Source organism: Lycium barbarum, chromosome 9, assembly GCF_019175385.1.
Source record: "Lycium barbarum isolate Lr01 chromosome 9, ASM1917538v2, whole genome shotgun sequence".
In the NCBI taxonomy this organism is placed as follows: domain Eukaryota; kingdom Viridiplantae; phylum Streptophyta; class Magnoliopsida; order Solanales; family Solanaceae; genus Lycium; species Lycium barbarum.
The window spans coordinates 13,340,945-13,359,901 of NC_083345.1; the positions used below are offsets into that span (position 1 = coordinate 13,340,945).

General features: G+C 34.2%; 2 protein-coding genes and 1 pseudogene across 3 annotated transcripts; 1 reads left to right on the forward strand and 2 right to left on the reverse strand.

The window, feature by feature from the left end:
- Positions 1 to 469: 469 nt before the first annotated feature.
- Positions 470 to 3,389, reverse strand: LOC132611663 (chlorophyllase-2-like; annotated as a pseudogene).
- A 1,862-nt stretch (positions 3,390 to 5,251) lies between these two features.
- Positions 5,252 to 8,895, forward strand: LOC132610641 (protein LIFEGUARD 4-like). Its single transcript, XM_060324959.1, has 5 exons — positions 5,252 to 5,727; positions 6,216 to 6,500; positions 7,348 to 7,461; positions 8,221 to 8,378; positions 8,520 to 8,895. The coding sequence occupies exons 2-5, from the start codon at positions 6,239 to 6,241 to the stop codon at positions 8,715 to 8,717; spliced, it is 732 nt and encodes a 243-aa protein (XP_060180942.1). The 5' UTR covers positions 5,252 to 5,727; positions 6,216 to 6,238; the 3' UTR covers positions 8,718 to 8,895.
- Positions 8,896 to 9,459: 564 nt separating this feature from the next.
- On the reverse strand, positions 9,460 to 14,185 carry LOC132610477 (VAN3-binding protein-like). Of its 2 annotated transcripts, none has more exons than XM_060324786.1 (7): positions 13,707 to 14,185; positions 12,777 to 12,887; positions 11,242 to 11,674; positions 10,603 to 10,818; positions 10,382 to 10,431; positions 10,092 to 10,149; positions 9,460 to 9,883 (listed from the first exon to the last, which is right to left on the reverse strand). In XM_060324786.1, exons 1-7 carry the CDS (start codon positions 14,022 to 14,024, stop codon positions 9,669 to 9,671), a joined length of 1,401 nt encoding a protein of 466 aa, XP_060180769.1. In that variant the 5' UTR covers positions 14,025 to 14,185; the 3' UTR covers positions 9,460 to 9,668. The 2 variants fall into 2 exon arrangements, with proteins under 2 accessions (XP_060180769.1, XP_060180768.1); XM_060324785.1 differs by having other exon boundaries at positions 12,777 to 12,890; positions 13,707 to 14,184.
- Between the last annotated feature and the right edge of the window lie 4,772 nt (positions 14,186 to 18,957).

Below are 18,957 nucleotides of genomic sequence, written 5' to 3' on the forward strand. Positions count from 1 at the left end.
GCTATAGATTAGCCTTTTCATATGGACAGAATGGTATGAATGGGATCTTTTTCTGCATAGCTTTAATTAGCTTGATGATTCTTCACCCAAAGAATCCTTCAGGTGGCCATTTGATTTTGTCACAACAGGTGTATTCAAGGAACGTTAGTTTTTAGACTATAATGTGATGGTCCTACAGCATCTCTCAGTAATGAACTTACTCTTCCATTGCATTGTACATTTTAATTCGTCCTACGGTCAGTGGCGAAGGCGGGAATTTCCCTAAGAGTATCAAGAACTAATACATGCATATAGTCATATTTGACCTATATACGCAGTATCATTTCAGACGGGGTGTGTGACCACAGTGAACTTCTCAAGATTTGTATCTTTAGGAGATTCACCTTTGCCCCCTTTATTGGCTCCATTTTATTTCCTTCTAACAAACCACTAAATAGGTTTCCAACTTCAAAATCCAAACCACAGTAACTTACACAAGAAAATCAACATCTTGGAGCTCTACAGGTAGTGTAACATATCCATCTTTAATAGCCATTAAGTCACTTGAGTTCCCTCCCAAATAAGATTCCAAAAAAGCAACCACAATTCCTCCAACAAACCTCTTCATATGCTCTCTAGATTTTCCATTCTTGCACAAACAATATATTGCCTGACCTCGAACCCCTTTCGTTTCATCATCTGGCATATCAATATGTCCATAATCCTTTACTACAAAGTAAAATGCTGGCTTGCAACATTCGTTGTAGATATTACGATGATTTACTCCCTTTGGGGCAAAAGCAGGAACAGAAGATTCTTCTTTACTACTCCCAAACCCGAGCCAATTACCAAAACCGCCATATCTAGATCGAAGGACTGAGTAATGTAGGCAAAGACAGGTGGTGGGGTCTGGTTTTTATTCTCCATACCATCAACAGGATCAAGGCCTATTAATGCTGAGAATTTCAGTTTAGGAGAAACATTAGCAACTTTGCCAAGAGCTAATGCAAATGCAGCTTTCCCCCCACGGCTATGGCCAGCTAGTGCAAGCTTTTTCAAGTTTGGCTCAACTTGAGATGGAATAAAATGGTGTAATCCTTCAGGTAACCAGTTTGTGATTTCAGCTGTGCATTTGATTTCTTTAGTTGTATCTGCTCCATCCACCAGATACAACTAGAAGCAAATGCAAATGCAACATCAAAGTCAGAGCCAAGAATCACATTCATATGTTAGTTCTTACTAAGATAACAAATGTTTTATATGTAGTAGTAGTTGATAAAGTTTCTGATAACTATTTCCACGTCCAAAATTAAGCTTTGTAGTAGCCCCCAAGCTTTGGTCTAGTGGTAAGAGCAAATACGTGATGTGTGGTTTAGGTGCCCGTTACAAGCTCTAATCTTGCCACGAACAAAATCTTAGTCTTTGAATGGAGAAAGGTAGAGGGCGGGTTCTTTATCCACCGAGTTTCAAACCATACGTCACTAGTCCACTGGATTCCTCGGTTATAAAAACAAAGTTTCATAATAATCAACCTTTTGAAGAAAATCCCTTGAAACTGCTAATTAGTTGAGAGAAATTTGGATGTGATTTTCATATTTGAGTTTTGACTCTAATGAAATGGGTAAGACACATGTAGCTAAAACAGTTTTAGATTATTATCTATCATTATTTCCAGCAGCTCATCATCCTTCCACATTAAACTAGTTTTCATATTACGTTACATAATTGCAAAAATGATCATGGCAAAAGGGGCACCAAAATAGGTAGATATCAACAACTAATGATGGCAAAAGGATCAACAAAATACTAGGTGTCAATCAACAACTAAACATGACAAAAGGGGAACCATTATAATGTTTTTACAGAGCTGATTGCAGATGTATCATATGATTTGTCAAATAATGATTTCTGAAAGACGTGCATCAAATGATCAGGAAATTAGTGAAAGGAATATCTCATATAATAAGAGTATGATCTAGTGGTCAATGGCGTGGTTGAGAAAGAACTCATATTCAAATTCTGTGGAGGCAAAACATTAGGTGATTTAATTTCTTTCCATCTGTCCACACTACTAAAATCCCTCTATTTTCCCCCTGATTTTCCACTAAAAAATGTTCAGTGGTTATTTTCCATTGAATGTCGGTGGGAAAAACCTAAACAGTAGTATTTTCATACAGAAAAATTAGGAAATTTCCAGTGATTCAATGGAACATGTTTCCAGTTAACTGATTCGATGAGAATGAGGTGGAAAATCATGGTTTATAGCACAAATTTTCCACGGAATGTCGGTGAGAAGAACATTTATTTCTAGTAGTGTCAAGGCTTGGTGGACAGAGTTACCTTGTACTAGTGCTGGTGGGCAGTAGGAGGTACCCAATGAAATTAGTCTCAGGTGAGCATAAGCTGACTCAGACTTCATGTTTATCCAAAATAATAAGAAAAAGAATATCCCAAGTTACTCAGGATTCTAATTCGTGCACCTTGTTTGGATGATAGTTATATATAGTTTCATAATGTATCATATTATATTGTATTGTACTTTATTGTCTTGATAAATCTATTGTTTGGATATATTGTATCGTTTCCATCATTGCATAATGTCACACATCAACAATTTGAAGGATAAACCTACAAGAAAAGCAGTGTATGGAGTAGAACTATTATTAAAAAGTATGATAAAGAATAAAATAGGATTATTAGATAATAAGGAAAGACAAAATTAGGAGGAAAAAAAACGTAACCACACTGTCATATCAAATCGGTTGTTACATAAAATAAGATTTTTCGTTGTTACGTGACGATGGATTTAACGATATGATACAAAAAAAAATAAGTAAAATAAAAACAAATGTTGTATTTAAACTAACAACACAATACGATACAATAGATAATAGCCATCCGAACAAGGTGTTGAAGAACATCAAGGGAATGACAACTTAAAAAGGAGAAACAATAACTAACCTGAGGAGCCGCAACGATGAAGCCATGAGAATAGATATGTTGGATAAGTTGAGAGTAGAAGGAACTGTGTAAAGAAGATATCCATGAAGGAATAACACTACTGGAAAATTTCCTGCTTCTGATAGGGTAGCAATTAAGAGTGGCTTAAGAGGAAGAGGAGGAGAAGAATTTGTGCATGATCGTGGCTCAACATTCAACAGCTTTGTTGAATAGTTTCCAATGTCAAAAATAGTTGTGGATGTAGTAATGGTAGTAGTAGAGGAAGAAGAGCAAGTTATGATCACTATGTCTGAGCTTATTTTTGTTTTTCTCTTTTTCTCCTGTAATGTATAATCTAATTTTGTCGTGATTTTTTCTTAGCTTGGGGCTAAAGCTGACCCTTGTTGCCCTTGTTTTGTCCACCTTACTGTGTTCCAAACCGTTTTTTGAGCTGTGACTTCGCCAGCCATCAGAGCAAGTTAAGACTTTTGACTTTTGGCTCGCCGGTCACTTCCTGACTTTGTCTTGTGAAATAGTCACTATCATGAAATTTCAATTACACAAATTGAACAAATGGCTATTCGTGAACTTTACATGCGCGCGCAGGGCACTATGTTCTTGGAATAGACATAACCGTTCATTGATTGGGCAGGGTGGAGCTTGTAGCTCAAAGGATTAGAGCGCGTGGCTACGAACCACGATGTGGGCGGCTTGGTAAGCTCTTTCAGCCCGCTTGCGAAGCATTCTCCCTTTGAATGATTATTTCTTTAGAATAATAATTAACATAAGTTCACATCAAAAAAGTAAGATATGTTTTATACTCAATGCATTTAAGTTGAAACTTATTGAAGAAGAAAAAACTCATTCTTAAGACATGGCTCGGGAGAAATTACCACCCAAACCTTAGTGAAAAATTCTTGTAAGCAATCTAAATTCTAACACAAAACTCTAACCAATGAGGAGAGTAATCTAACATCCTTTAACGAAAGTCATTTTATATCTCAACATCTTATACGCGTTACTTGATGCTTGCTCAATGACTGCGAAACCATCAACATATGACCAAGTTGTAGGCCCTTCTGGCTTAAGTGGGCTTCAATTCAATTCGTTTAGACCTAATGGGCCTTATGCATGGCACTTTTTTGTGCGAAATTCCTTCAAAGGCACTGGTCTATAATTTTTGCCACTCAAATCGGTGGTCTTTAATTTTTGTTCTTCGCTAAATAATCATTGATTTCGGATATGAATTTCCGCTCAGTTAAAAATTAAAAAAAAATTGTAAGGTCGAAATTGGATTCGCAAGTCATAAGTTGGGTTTCAAACTCTACCTTAAGGCATAAGTTGAAACAAGCAAAAAAAAAAAAAAAATTTAGCTGTAATTTTGCAAACCTCTGCCTTAAAGCCTAACTTTTGCCCCAATAGACCTCATTTTGGGCAAAAGTTAGGTCTTAAGGCAGAGGTTTGCCTTAAGGCTTAATATTAGGTAAAAGTTTGCCTTAAGGCCTAACTTTTCTCCGAATAGAGCTAATTTTGCTACAACCTCTGCCTTGCGACTCTTTTTTTTTTTTTAACTAAGTTTGGGTTCGAACCCAGGACTTCGAGGTATTAACCGAAGGGAAATAATCAAAGATCACCAATTTGAGGGACAAAAATTAAAGACCAGTGCCTTTAAAGGACAATCGTGCAAATGACCCTATCCATGGCATCGTACCATAAAAAATTTGCACGATTGTCCTTATTCGGGAGTGGTCTTTAATTTTTGCCCCTCAAATTGCTATTCTTTAATTTTTTTCCTTCGCCTAAAAACCTTTGGATTCCAGGTTCGAGCTCTCGCTCAGTCAAAAAAATTTAAAAAAAAATAGCAATGCAGAGTTTACCTTCAACCATAAGACAAACTCCATCTTGCGATTCTTTTTTAATTTTTAACTGAGAGGGGTTCGAACCCAGAACCTCATGGTATTTTTCATCACTTTCTTAAGCGAAGGACGAAAATTAAAGACCAACAATTTGAGGGCCAAAAATTAAAGACCACTGCCTTTGTCCTAATGAAGTATTTCGTTCCCACAGAAAAAAATAATCAAGTAGTAAATTGCAAAAACTTTGTTTAATCACTAAACTAAATTCCGTTTACAAAAATGTTTACGATTATAAGTAGTGCGAATAGTGAAGCTGCTTAACAAATGTTTCTTTAAGATAAAGACTAGATAAAATGTTATCAATTGTATTAATTAAAATTATCTAAGAATTAAGCAAAAGCTTTCTATCGTAGAAAATGCGACAAGACTCAATTAAAAGGTTTAGTAGAGTATGATTTTTATCAAGGTTCTAAAGCATATATAGTTGATGAATCAACTTCACTTACTTTCCCATATATTGTGATGTATGTCTAACATAATTAGAAACCATGCTGATTTTTTATTTATTTATAGAGTATTAGATAATAAACTATAATTACCACTCGATGTTTTTAGTACACAAAAGTTGAAAATTTGAACGTACTATCTTTCGCGTTACCGGCAACCGCAGAATCATCATGCTTGCAAAATTAATTCCCAACCTCTCATTTCCACTCCAATAACAATTCCACACACAAACCAAAAAAAAAAAAAAAAATGTCACCAACTCTTTCATATTCTTCTTCCTCCATATTTGATCTAAGCCAAACTCTTTCTTCATCACATTCAAAAACATTTGTTATTTGCGTGACCAATACCCCCATATCATTTCATCCCCATCCGGGGTTGATTTGATATCTGATAAAGTACATTTTCTCCACTAGTCCTAGAGGCATATTTATCATTTTAAAACGTAAGTGCATGCAGCTCATAATATAGGGTAAATGATTAAAAACACCTCTGGAATATACAAAATGAAACAATTTTACGTTTAGCTAAAAAATGTTCATTTTACCCTTATGGGCTAACAACAGCTGCTAAAAGGAAAATTTAAACCATTTACAAGTTCAAGGCCACATTCTACCCTTTTTTATTTATCTTAATAATTCAAGAATCGGTTTTCCGCCTGTAATTTTATTTACCTTGTTCAACAGCAAAGTGTTTTGTTCTCCTTGCAAAACGGAACAATTTTATTCTTCCTTAATAAGTATCTTGTTCTTGCTCCTGCCGTTATCAAAATGGCTCCATTCTGTCCATATGTCCAAACGACAGCAACTAAAGGACAAATTTAGACCACTTGCAACTTTCAATGGCAAATTCGACCTTTTTTTCTCTTTTGTCTAATGTAATTCAAGATCCAGTTTTCCGCTTGTAATTAATTCAAGATTCTATTTTTATCAGATCTTTCAGGAACACGTGAGAAGATGTTCAAGCAAGGTGGCATGGACATTGAGTCCGGCCAAAAAGGCGGTGGCGTTGGTGGTGGCCAAATATATCCAGGGCAAATGGAAGATCCTCAGATGAGATGGGCATTTATCAGAAAAGTTTACTCCATTATATGTGTGCAGCTTTTCGTCACCGCCGTGATCGCCACCGCCATGTTCTTCACTCCGGCAGTCAAAGTTTACATGCGAACCATTATGGGCAAAGTCACCATTATTGTCCTTCTTGTCATCGCTTTTATACGTACGACACTTCTTCTTATATACTTCCCTTATTATTATTATTATTATTATTATTATATTATTATTATTTTATTACTCCGAATCTACCAGCAACAATTTCTCTAGTATGCGTATTCCCGTTGTGAGATTTCACTGAGTATGTTATTGTTGTTATTGCTATTCTTTATTACTCTGAGTAACTTAATTTTGGGGGTCTTATTAAAAGATTATAAATATATTCCTTTCATCAAAAATTATTTGAGATTCTTTTCTTTTTTTATTCGTTTAAAAGAGAAAGTGGCACCCTTATTTTTACCTTTAATGAGATATTTTTGCGGGAATTTACATGATTGGTGATAAACCTTATTATAAGGGTACCTTTTGGTATATTTTGTGCATATTTAGAAAGAAAAAAAATTATTATGTTCTGGTAAATAATACTCTCTATTTCATTTTATGTATTCTATTAGTTTGACTGTGCACAGAGGCTAGGAAAATTCGAAAGATTTTTGGATCTTCTGATCTTAAACTAAATGTGTGTGCTAAATGTACCAACATGTCATTTGAGACTTATAATCTGAAATATGTCATGTGAAATATTGCATTTAAAGAATTTTTAAATATCAAAATAACATTCGTTTTTTTAGACAAACTAAAAAGAAAGGGAAAACACGTCAATTGAAAGACGTGCTAAACAAATTGAGACAAATGAAATTCTAAGTTTGTGGAAAACTTATTTTAACTCTTTTAGTTCCCAATTTAAGATGTTTCTCACTCTTTCTCCATCATTCTTCATAATTTTCATGATCAATTTTAAAAGTTGTACTAATCGTTTTAATTTTTTTTTATATTTGGTGTAAAATTGGCAGTTGTCTTCTTGATGGCAAAATACGGCAAAAAACATCCATGGAACTATGTACTTATGTTCGTGTTCACCTTGTGTCTGGCATGTGTTGTTGGAGTGGCCTGCGCATTTAAAAGCGGTAACTTTTATTGAACTTCCTTTGAATTTAACCTGCTATAAATTATAATAGATTAAATTATATTGATAGTCTAAAAAATCTTATTACATTTCGTGTATATTACTTAAATAATTTTTTCAATTATATATTGGATACCAGTATTGTTAATTGATTGTCGCACAAAATGCACAATATGAAAATTTTATTACAAATTTACACAATAATCTCCATTTAATATTTTCTTGGTTATTGAGCTCTGGAGCCTCATTAATCCAGATTCGGCCGGGATGTCTCATTTTAAGGGTTAAAGTAATTCCTGCCAAAGGTGACTCTATTCTGAATGCTTGATAACATGACCGTTGATTAGGTTCGGAGGGATATTACCACCCACCACACCTCTGATGATTGTTTTTTCACAAACATTAGAAGTACACGTATTATTTCATATAAATCTTACAAGGAGATAAGCAATTCATATTAATTTTTTAGCTACGGATAAGCGGCAGATTATAAGAAAATTCAATCAACTAGGAGCTATTTAGTGACGAATTAGCTGGGGATTACGCACAAATTTCGTAGCTAATTCCGTGTTTTCTATAGTGAGACTGACAATTAAATATGAGTAATGAGTTTAAGATTTTCACCTCATACAGTCCCTCGTTAAATCTTTCAAATTCATTGAATCCTTTTACACGTTCGATTATGAACCCCATCATTTACTCTGAAAGATGATAATATTGTATATCGAAATTCTAACTTTAATGTAATGTTTGTTTACAGGGGAAACTATCTTGATGGCTGCTGGGCTAACAGTTCTTATAACTGTTAGTCTTACCCTCTACACATTTTGGGCTGCAAGTAAAGGCAAAGACTTCACCTTTCTTGGCCCATTCTTATTTTGTGCCTCTATAGTCCTCTTTATGTTTCTTCTAATGCAGGTATGTATATATCACCTTATATATATATATATATATATATATATGTATATGTCTGTGCGTGTACTTATATCTATATACTTCTTAGAATTCGAAAATATATACTTTTTTTCTGCTAAAGATATGTTTTTCAAAATGCAACAGTTTGTTCTGCATCTAGGAAAAGAAGCACGCGTGGTATATAGTTGTCTTGCAGCACTCCTATTCTCAGCGTATATCATATACGACACAAATAACTTAATCAGGAACTTCACATACGATGAATATGTCATCGCAGCAATCTGCCTTTTCGGAGACATCGTTAACCTATTCTTAGCTCTTCTTGGCCTCACTGGTGATTAAAGAAATAGATACTCCAATTTGCTTGGAAAAAATGTTTGTACTTAATAATTTTGTGGAATAGAGCCTATGATTTTTTTTTTTAATTAGCAAACTGGAAGATTTCCTAGTCTTGAGAATGTTTAGTACTGCCCTAAATGTATGGTTCGTTTAATGTACAATTGGGCGAAGAAATATATTGACCTGGAGGTTTATATTACATTTGAGTCTTCAAGTGGCTTGCTTATCATTTTATACTAGTATAATTATACTACTTACGTCTTACTATATGTGATTTGTTTATTCTTAATTTGATTGTACTTTCCTTTTTCTTTAATTTAAATGTTGAGGTAGAATTGGAAAAAGAGAATATGATATTATTCCAACTAATGATGGGCCTCCAAGTGGAAACAAGAGAAATTAGGATAGATTAAGACAAAATCAAAGTGTATCTATCTAAAAAGAAACCTTCATGTGAGCTTCAGTAACAAACAAAGGTATAAAAGCTCAAGTCCAAATGTTTGATTAAGGGCCATAAATCAAAGACAAGTCCTTATCACCCACCATATTATACTAAAAAATTGGACCTGTCTTCTCTTTTTGACTGCCTCAGTCCAAGATACTACTTTCCTTTATCCCACAAAATAAAAGAATTAAAGGACACGGATCACGTGGTTCTTACCTTTCCTTGGGTTCACTTTACTTTAACCTTAACAAATGATACAACAAAGACCAGAACAAAAGCCCAAAAAGACATTCTCCAAAGTAAATAGTAGAAGACCCCATTTGGATAACTTATACTTTAATTTCATTTTTACAATAGAAACAGTTCAACAAATAAAAAGCACAAGTACACCCCACCCAATATCATAGCATTTGGTTAGTCTAAAAATCCATCAAAAGGGACAAAAACATAACCCCCTACTAAATCAAACTACTAATTATGCAAGTTTCTACCACCCCCTTAAAAGAAATTCAAAATATATGTCTGCTATTTCTTTCTGCAGCAATACTTAGCAGCCTTGAAACACCCTGAGTCCATAGATCATACTCCCTCTGGTCTCGACACTCGAATTCAACGACCCCTCGTAAAACAGTCTTCAACGCGAAGTATCGAAAGTTGTCACTGTCCGGGAGCAAGTGGCGCCCCGGCCAAGCCGGAATATCCTTCAACACTTCCAGCACTATATCTGCAAAAAACAAAAAAAGAATCAAAAAGAGAAAGCTAAAGAACACTACACTACTAAAGATGATAACTTTATCTATCTCTTTTCCCGATCAAAGTTGCGAATTTCTTGCTTTCTCAAATCCCCAAAAATAGAAGGAAAGACCCACAATCCAATTGTGTTTACATCATGAGTGAGAGGAAACGAGACAAAAAGCAAAGCATAAACTTACTCTTTTTCTTTTTTGTAATGGTCCCAGCAACGTGCCTACTCTTCATTTTCAGTATCACCTACAAAAAAGAAACCTCCAAGTTAATAATCCGCAGTAAGAAAGTAGATACTTTTGTGTCTATTATGCGATAACTTTAACTTTCCATTATTCAATTTTCAGCAAGAAGTTTCTACAATATCACTGAAAATCAAATTCTCAAAGAAGACTCTCTGATCATGGAATCTTAGTCAAAAGAAAAATATTTCAACTTAGAACTATTGAGTATGCAATAATTGAAAAGGCAAGCCTACCTGACCCAGCCTATTTATATATACAGACACTATCTTCCAGTGAAGCTCTCCTGCAATAAAATAAGCATTACAGCAAGAACTGTTAACAATGGTTTAAAAGGGGAAAAAAAAAAACTTTCTCAATTTCATGAAAACAAGTATTATGAATAATTCATGGCTTAAAATGATAATTTTGGATATTAAAGATCTTAATATACCGATCTAAAAGATTGAATTTGTACCTTGACGAGTACGCTTTAGTAGCTCACCACCTCTAGCAAGCAATTCCCTGCTGCAAATTCCAAGAAAATTCTCTTCGGGGATTAGCTCTCCACTTGAACTACCATTGCTACCACCACCATTGCCACTTCCTATCCCTTTATCTACAGGAATTACAGCTGCTATGTTCCATACTTCCTTCAATGTTCTAGCCTTTAATGTAGCCGCACCACGTAGAGCTACAAACGATACTCATAAATTAAAGAAAACCAATATAGCAAAACTCAAATCTACCACCTAACACCAAACCAAATACTATCTATACTAGGGGTTGTTTGGTTTGAATACAAGTTACACTGGGATTAGCTGGCATTATTTCTGATCAGAGTGTTTCATAATAGTACTGATATTGTTAATGGCTTGTTTTAGTATGTATAAGAATAGTACTGAATAAGAGTTGATAAGTAATACTTGTATTAGGTGTACTAGACATAAATTTGTAACCAAACAATGAACCAAAATTTTATACCAGCACTATTCTACCCAATACACCCTATGCCAAACGACCCCTAACAATAAAAAACTGTTAACTTCTATGTATCATTCCAATTACACTCCTACGGAACAAAAATTTGACATAATTGAGGAATTTAGAAGTGTACCAGTAGCTGCAGCGGCAGTTAATGTCATAATATCCCCTGCTGAACGAACGTTCACAGCAGAACTAACGACTGATGCAAGGTGTTCGCGCTCAGCTCCCATAGCCTCAGCAGCTTCAACACACTGTGCTGCTACCAAGGTGGCAGCAGAAGCCACAGCCATATCAGTTTTGTCCTTTCCGTTACCGGACGAGGCTGCAGTTGCTGCAGCAATCGCTGCAACAGCAGCAGCAACTCCTGCGACAGACACAGCAGCATGGAGTTGTGCGTTATGTGCCCTCATCTCCTCTTTCTTCTTCTCTTTTCTATCTTTCAACCACCTACCAACCGTCTTCCCGCCACCACCTGCACCTCCGCCGCCAGTGACAGCCGAGCTGGTAGCAGTAGCATTGCTCCTGTACTGGTTATTGACTGGCACGTTGTTCAGACGACAGTTCTGAAGATAACAAACTTATGTGTCAGCATCAATTGAAACAACAGTACTACTTTCAGTTAGACAGAGTCTCCATAACAAATCAAAATGTTGTCACCAAAACTATTTCAGCAAAAGATGATGCCAATAAAAATTACCAACATTCTGAAGGGTACCTATTACCTAATAGCAAAAATTGTTGAGCCAAACCACCTCGTGACTGCATTAAATTTCAAAATTGATTGATACCACCACAATAAAATTGGACCATTTTTTCTTGGTTCTAAAACAACTGTCCCCAGACCAACACCCCGCCCCCGCCACAACCCCCAACATGAATGAAATCTGGATTCTTTTTGTAGTTTCCAAAAAAAAAAAAAAAAAGAATAAAATCTTGATTTTACCCACTCTTGTCATACAAGCCAAGGACAATTTGGTAATTTAAACATCCAGTACTAACACGATAACTGTAGTGGTACCATACCAATATCTTTCTGTACTAAACACAGAAGATCAGAGAGTAAATACACTGCCCTTTTGCCCACTACTTATTAACTAACATCTGAAAACCCATCATGTACAGAGAATTTTTCATCCCATTTAAAAAATTTACTTCTTCCACAGATCAATTAAACAAATACTATCATAAAAAGTCAAAAAATAAATTCTTGAATTAATGATAACCTAAATAGAAAAGGGAAATCTTTTTTAAAAGAAAAGAAAGACGACTAAACAAGTGATTGAAGACTTTTGATTTGTACACAAAGCAAAGAAAAGCATCAACGTGGTACTCTTTTTTTCTTTCACTACCTTAGGCACGAGGTACAGAGGGGCAAGTATTGTTTAAAGAGAAAGCTGATATATTGTCTCTACAAGTCTGAGCTTCACTTCTGTTATTTCAGAACTCGTGCTTTGTATCAGAAAAATAAATAAAGAAGAAAAATCCCAAACACCCAAAAAAAACTAGGCCATATGTCATGTACACATGTTATAAACAACATTAGTAGAGAAGGAAAAATCCCAAACATCCACAAAACCAAAAAAAAAAAAAAAAAATATCTAGGTCGTATGTTATGTACACATGTTATAAACAACATTTGTAGAGAAAAAAAAATGAGACACAAACCTTATTATCATCCATTTCTGAAGGGGAAACTGGAGGACTGTCCGTAAGAGAACCACCATTTAAAGGTCCACTACTATGAGACAGCCGTCCAGATGTGCGTGGTGAAACATCCTGCTGTACACCACAATATTATTAGTACAAGTAATTAAATAACTAGATTAAAAAAAGAAAAAATAGGATCATTGAAGATTTGGATTATCGAACCAAGGAAGAAAGAGAAGAAATAATATATTTTTTATTTTGACAGAGGAAATGAAGAGAATGATTGTTGGTGGATTAAAATAATGAAAGCAAAGCCCAGAGAGAGTAAAAACAGTACTCTGTAAAAGCAAAAGAAATTCAATGCCACTACACTTGTTTTTTATGTTTTCAAGAAATCATAAAGCAACAGTTGTGTCACCATAAATGTCCCCGAAACTAAGCACTTCTACTACTCCTATCAAGAAACTCTTGGTTTTCCCATAAAATACAAAAACAAAAAATTCACTAGCAACCCAACAAAAATTAAAAAGTAAAACCCACCATAAAACTCCAACAATCTGAACAAAAATTCAAAAAAAAAAAAGGACATGTAGACAAAAACCAAGTGTTACTAACCACTAAGATAACGCTAAAATTGATTGTTATTTTTCAAGATGCAACTAAAACTGTTCAGAAGTCAAAGATAATAGTCCATTTCACAGTAAGTGATGTTTTTAACTTTATCACACCTCTTTTAAAAAAAAAAAAAAAAAACTACCCACTTCTAAAAAGTAATAGTAAACGTTTTTGCTCAGTTACCTTTAATCAAATACGTCCAAAAAAGAGTTATTTAACGATAAAATTTATTTTATTTAAACATCAAATCAATTCTTGACTTTGTAATTAAAAAACACGAGAGGCTACTTCATTCATTGTAAAAAACAGAGGGGGTAAAAAGGGGGTACTTACAGAGACAGACATAATACGTTCCATAATAAGTTGAGAAGTTTCAGAAGAAGCAAAAGAAAAAGGGTTGCCCGTAAAAGCATTAGATTCATCAAAGACTCCAGCAATATCTTCTTCAGGTATAGTTCCACTACCACTCCCAATATTATAACAAGAAGAAGAAGAAGAAGGGCCAGCACTAGTAATATTAAGTGATTTTGGAGGAGTTAAAGCTTTAGAAACTTCAAAAGCAGAGACACTCCAAGAACGTGACAGAAATTCCATGGGTTCTTTTGGTGTTTCTGGTGGTGGTTGCCTGTACATTGGCTGTACTTGGTCCATTTTTTTTTTATAAATTAAAGAGTGGGAAAATGAGAGAAGGATTGTATGGAGTAGTTGTTAATAGGAATGTAGTAGTGGTGAGAGTATTTGCTTTGATGCTTTATAGATCGAAGGGTATGAGAAAGTGAATATGGAACAGTGACTCTGTCTGTGCGTGTATGAGAGAGAGAGAGAGACAAAAAGCGCAGCTCAATTGCCAGTCATATATTTTGCTTTTTTACCTTAAGGCTCAAATGAAACTAATCATCAAAAATTATTACCTTATTCGCTTGATATAATAAAAAAAATATCATTTGACATATATAAATTAATAATATGTGCAATTTTAATTATAATTTTTCTTATTTGAACACATTAGATTATATTAATTTAAATCTTGTGATGATTAACCCTATTCATTATACAATCCTGATTGATTGTTGATCTATAACATATAAAAAAGATCATATCATTATAAAATAAAAGGTTTGCTTGACACAATTATTAGTTAAGTAACTTACGTCTAATATGATTTGGAAAGCAAAAGAAATTGTAAATGCTATATTTTAGAGTTACCCACATAAGAAATTAATTTAATTCTTAAATTTTTAATGTGGTACTTGAATTTCTTTATATTCAATGTTTTTAAATTTGGTTCTATTTATTAAGGCTTCCATTACACGGTCTTATTCATAATATAATTTATCTATTATAATATAATCTAAAATATTTTTTATGCTAATAAATTTAATACTCTGAGAGTTTATTTGCTAAAAGTATTAGAGCAAACAATTTGAGTAGAATATGAGCAATAACTCATTCCCGCTCCCCCCCCCCCCCCCCCAAAAAAAAAAAAAAAAACCTCCCACATTTTACCTGATCTCCCAACATTTACTATTTAACTTATTCTTATAATAATGAACCAACAAATATTATATTTTATGTCACTTCCCAAATAAATGAAAATCAAAAAATTATTCATATGTGTTCATGTGCACTCAAGAACATATAGGTTTCAGTTGCTTGTTAATTAGAAAAACTTGAACTTATATTTTTCAAGTGTTAAATAAAAAATAAGCATGAATTACTTAAATAAGATATACAAATTAATTTTGACAATAACATTTATGCATTTGTAAGCATAAACTATGCGGAAATTCGTTATCATATGTATTCATAAAAAACACATAATTTTCCATCATCACTCAGATTCTTTCTTTTTCTTGGAAATTTCAAATAATGATTATCCCTTTCGTTTGAGAAAAATAATCGAGAAATCGAAGAAGGATCATCAATGTGAAAACCAAATCAATAAACCCGCTGTGGAAAAGTACAATGAATCTTATCATGTATTTACTATTAAATTATTGAAATTTTTAGTCAGTGCCATAATTTCTTCCATTATATATTACACATATTTTTTTCATTTTTATAATATTCACTACTCAATAAGTGTTCTCACATTCTTTGCGCGTATATTTTAGTGAAAGTACATATTCCTTCTTTGTCGAAGACGTCGAATTAACTTCTTTTCAAACTATTCTTCATTGTCTCCTACTACTTAAGAAAGTGATTTAAATATGACTTTACGAAGAATAGTAAAGATGATTCAAGGCTAATGCTTGAACTCCAAAGACCAACCTTGGTAATTAATTAGTGTATTGAGAATGTCTTATGAATTATATTTACCCAACAACTCATTGGAGATCTGAAAAGAAGAAGAGCAAAAGTTTAAAAAAAAATGGTTAATAAAATAAATATGCAATGAATATATGAGTGTAATGGAGGCTTAAAAAAATAATTATAAATAAATAATAAGCAAATAAAAATAAAGGTGAGAAAAAAAAAACATCTAACTTTATAGCTCACAAAGCGTTTAAGCAAATTTTGGGGTGCTTCTAATTTTCAGTAGAGAAATAAAAAATAGTAAGAAGTCAAAGTTATATAAAAATACAATATGAACATATACAAAAGAATTCTTACGTTAGCATGGAAATGAATTCTTACGTAAGCATGGAAATAGAGATGACGATTTATGACCCCTCGATTTAAGAAAAAGCCAAAGAAAAAATTGTAAGTAATTGATCTAATGTGTAATATTTTTCCCATTCTTTCCACAGTTTCAAATCTTTTCCTCCAACCAAAGCAAATTCAATGAAGAATCCTTGAGAGAGTAAAGGGTGTGTTCGGTATGGAGGAAAATATTTTTCAATTTTCTCATGTTCGTTTAGTCAAAAAATTTGAAAAATATTTTCCTTAAAATTGGGGAAAATGACTTCCCTAATAAAAGTAGGGAAAACAAGTTCACAAGTTCACTCTACCAACCACCCTACCACCACCCAACCCAATCCTAACCACTCCCACCCCACCCCCGACACACCCCACCATCCCACCCCACCCCAACCCCCCGCCCCTCCCCCCCCCCCCCCCCCGCGGCCAAAAATAATTTTTTTTTTTTGGAAAAAAAATTTTGACATTATTTTTGGTTTTTTGTACCCCCCCTCCCCACGCAAAACCCGTACCCTACCCCAACCCCCAACCCCGCAAAAAAATCATTTTTTTGAAAAAAAAGTTGACTTTTTTTTTGTACCCCACCCCACCCCTGCACCCCTATCCCCCAGTCCCCGGCAAAAAAATTATTTTTTTAAAAAAAAAAAGTTTTGACTTTTTTTGCACCCCACCCCACCCCGCACCCTTACCCCCTCACCTCCCTACCCACCCCCCAGCAAAAAAAATTGACTTTTTTTTTGCACCCCGCACCCTAGCTCTCCCCCCACCCCCGCACCCCTACCCCCCAGCAAAAAGATTATTTTTTTTGAAAAAAAAGTTTTTTTTTCCACCCCCACCCTACCCCTCCCCCACGCTCTCACCCATACCCCTGTCACCCCCCCCCCAAAAAAAAATTAATATTTTTGAAAAAAAAGTTTTTGACATTTTTTTTTTTGAAAAATAAGTTTTGACATTTGTTTTGGTTTTTTGCACCCCCCCCCCCCCCCCCCCACTCCAAAAAAATTGAAAAAAAGTTGACAATTATAAAAATTGAATGTTTGCTTGGTTAAAAATTAAAACTTTTGGAAGGGGTGATGGGGTATTTTGGGTGGGGGGTGTGTGGTGAAAAGATTTTTTTTTGGGTAGGGGGTGCTGGGGGTGTAGAAACCCGCAAAAGACAATAAAAAACTTCAAAAAAAAATGTTGGATTGGGGTTGGGGGGGGGGGGGCGTTGGTGTGGTATGGGTTTCACGCAACGGGGGAGGGGGCGATGGGGGATGTGGTCGTGTAGAAAATTTAGAAAAAAAATTAAAAACTTCAAAAAAAAATGTTGTGGGAGGGGGTGGGGGGTAGGGTGCGGGGGAGGGGTGGTGTATGGGTTAAGGGAGTGGTTGGGGGTGAGGGTGCAAAAAATAAAAAATGGAAGGGGGTGGGGTGGGGGGTGGGGGCGTAGGGGTGTGGGGTGTGGGTGGGGTGGGGGTATGGGTTGGGTTAGAGTTGGTGAGGGTTGGGGTGGGGGTGCAAAAAACAAAAAACAAAAATTCAAAAGAATTTTTTTTTTAGGGGGTGGGGGGTGGGTGGGTGGGAGTGGGTTGGGGTTGGGTTGGAGTTGGTGAGACTTGGATGAGTATTTTCCGGAAAACGTTTTCTATCAACCAAACGAACATGAGAAAATAAGTAAGAAATTTACTTATTTTCCACTACCCAAACGAACATGAGAAAATAAGTGGAAATCAATTTGAAGTATGCATTTTTCAATTCACTTATTTTCTAGGAAAACATTTTCCTCCATACCGAACACACCCAAAATGCATACTTCAAATTGATTCCCTTGGAATGCTTCCAATTTTTAGTAGAGAAAGCACAAATAGTATGAATTTCGAAATTATATAAAATGCAATGTGAACAGATATTGATAAATTCTTTTATGTAAACGTAAAAATGGAAATGAGGATAGATGACGTTGCTCCTGGCTTAATTTTCAAGCTCACTGTCCTCTTTTATACTTATGAAGCTTAGTGTCCTCTTAAATCTTGATTGGTTAGGTTTGATATGGATCAATTCAAATTTAAAATCGATGCATTTATTATGATAATGATAAAACACTAAAATCATAATGAGAAGTTGTAATCAGTTCAAATTCGAAGACCCCAATTGGGTAGGATGTGGATATAGAGTCTAGACTAATTTATTTTTTTAAAAAAAAAAAAAGTCCCAAAAGGCATATTAGTACGTATGATTTTTAATTATTGAATAATATGCAAGATTTATTAATTAATGGATTCTTGAGATATTATAAAAGCTTATCAGCCATATACCTCTCGTGTATTTAAAATTTAAAAAGCTCAATTTTTCAAGTTGGATATGGATCAACACATTTTTTTATTTTTTATTTTTATAAAATAAAGTCAAAACAGAATAGCAAATAAAGTAGATTTCAAGATAATGTTATCTTTAGTAAATTAACAACTAACGTTGGCTTTTTTCCAATTGGAAATTTCGTTAGTTTTTCCAATTCAAATTTTAAACTTTACCTTTCATTTATCAATTCAATATTTCCTCAAATAAGATTCAAAATGTTTTTATCACTTCATCCACACCACACGCGGTTTGATCTTTATAAAGAAAAATATTGTGCATGTTTCATCAATGGCTGTGCTATTTCATGAATGTGCAGTGTATATCACACTTTTTGTTAATCTTTTTACTTGTTAAGTTATTTATAACTTTTGAATTTGAACTGTGTGTAATTTTGAATTTAATGTTGTTAGTGCTTATCTTTCAAATCAAATTTAATAACTTTATCTTTCAATTTTTAAAAAATAGCTTTTAAATTTATTTTGTCCTAATTCTTATTAACTTTGCCTTAAAATTTCCAAGTGGCTTGTTATTAACTTGTCACTTGGCTTAATCACGTTGCTTGCACTTCTTCTATTATATATATATATATATATAGCTTTTCTTG

Bases quoted from the DNA above. Each gene is read 5' to 3' on its own strand.
- LOC132610641 (XM_060324959.1), top strand. From the start codon at position 6,239: ATGTTCAAGCAAGGTGGCATGGACATTGAGTCCGGCCAAAAAGGCGGT. The intron at 6,501-7,347 runs GTACGACACTTC...TAAAATTGGCAG, and splicing joins TCTTGTCATCGCTTTTATAC to TTGTCTTCTTGATGGCAAAA. The intron at 8,379-8,519 runs GTATGTATATAT...AAAATGCAACAG, and splicing joins TTATGTTTCTTCTAATGCAG to TTTGTTCTGCATCTAGGAAA.
- LOC132610477 (XM_060324785.1), bottom strand. From the start codon at position 14,024: ATGGACCAAGTACAGCCAATGTACAGGCAACCACCACCAGAAACACCA. The intron at 12,891-13,706 runs GTAAGTACCCCC...TGTGGTGTACAG, and splicing joins AACGTATTATGTCTGTCTCT to CAGGATGTTTCACCACGCAC. The intron at 10,150-10,381 runs GTAGGCTTGCCT...TCTTTTTTGTAG, and splicing joins ATATAAATAGGCTGGGTCAG to GTGATACTGAAAATGAAGAG.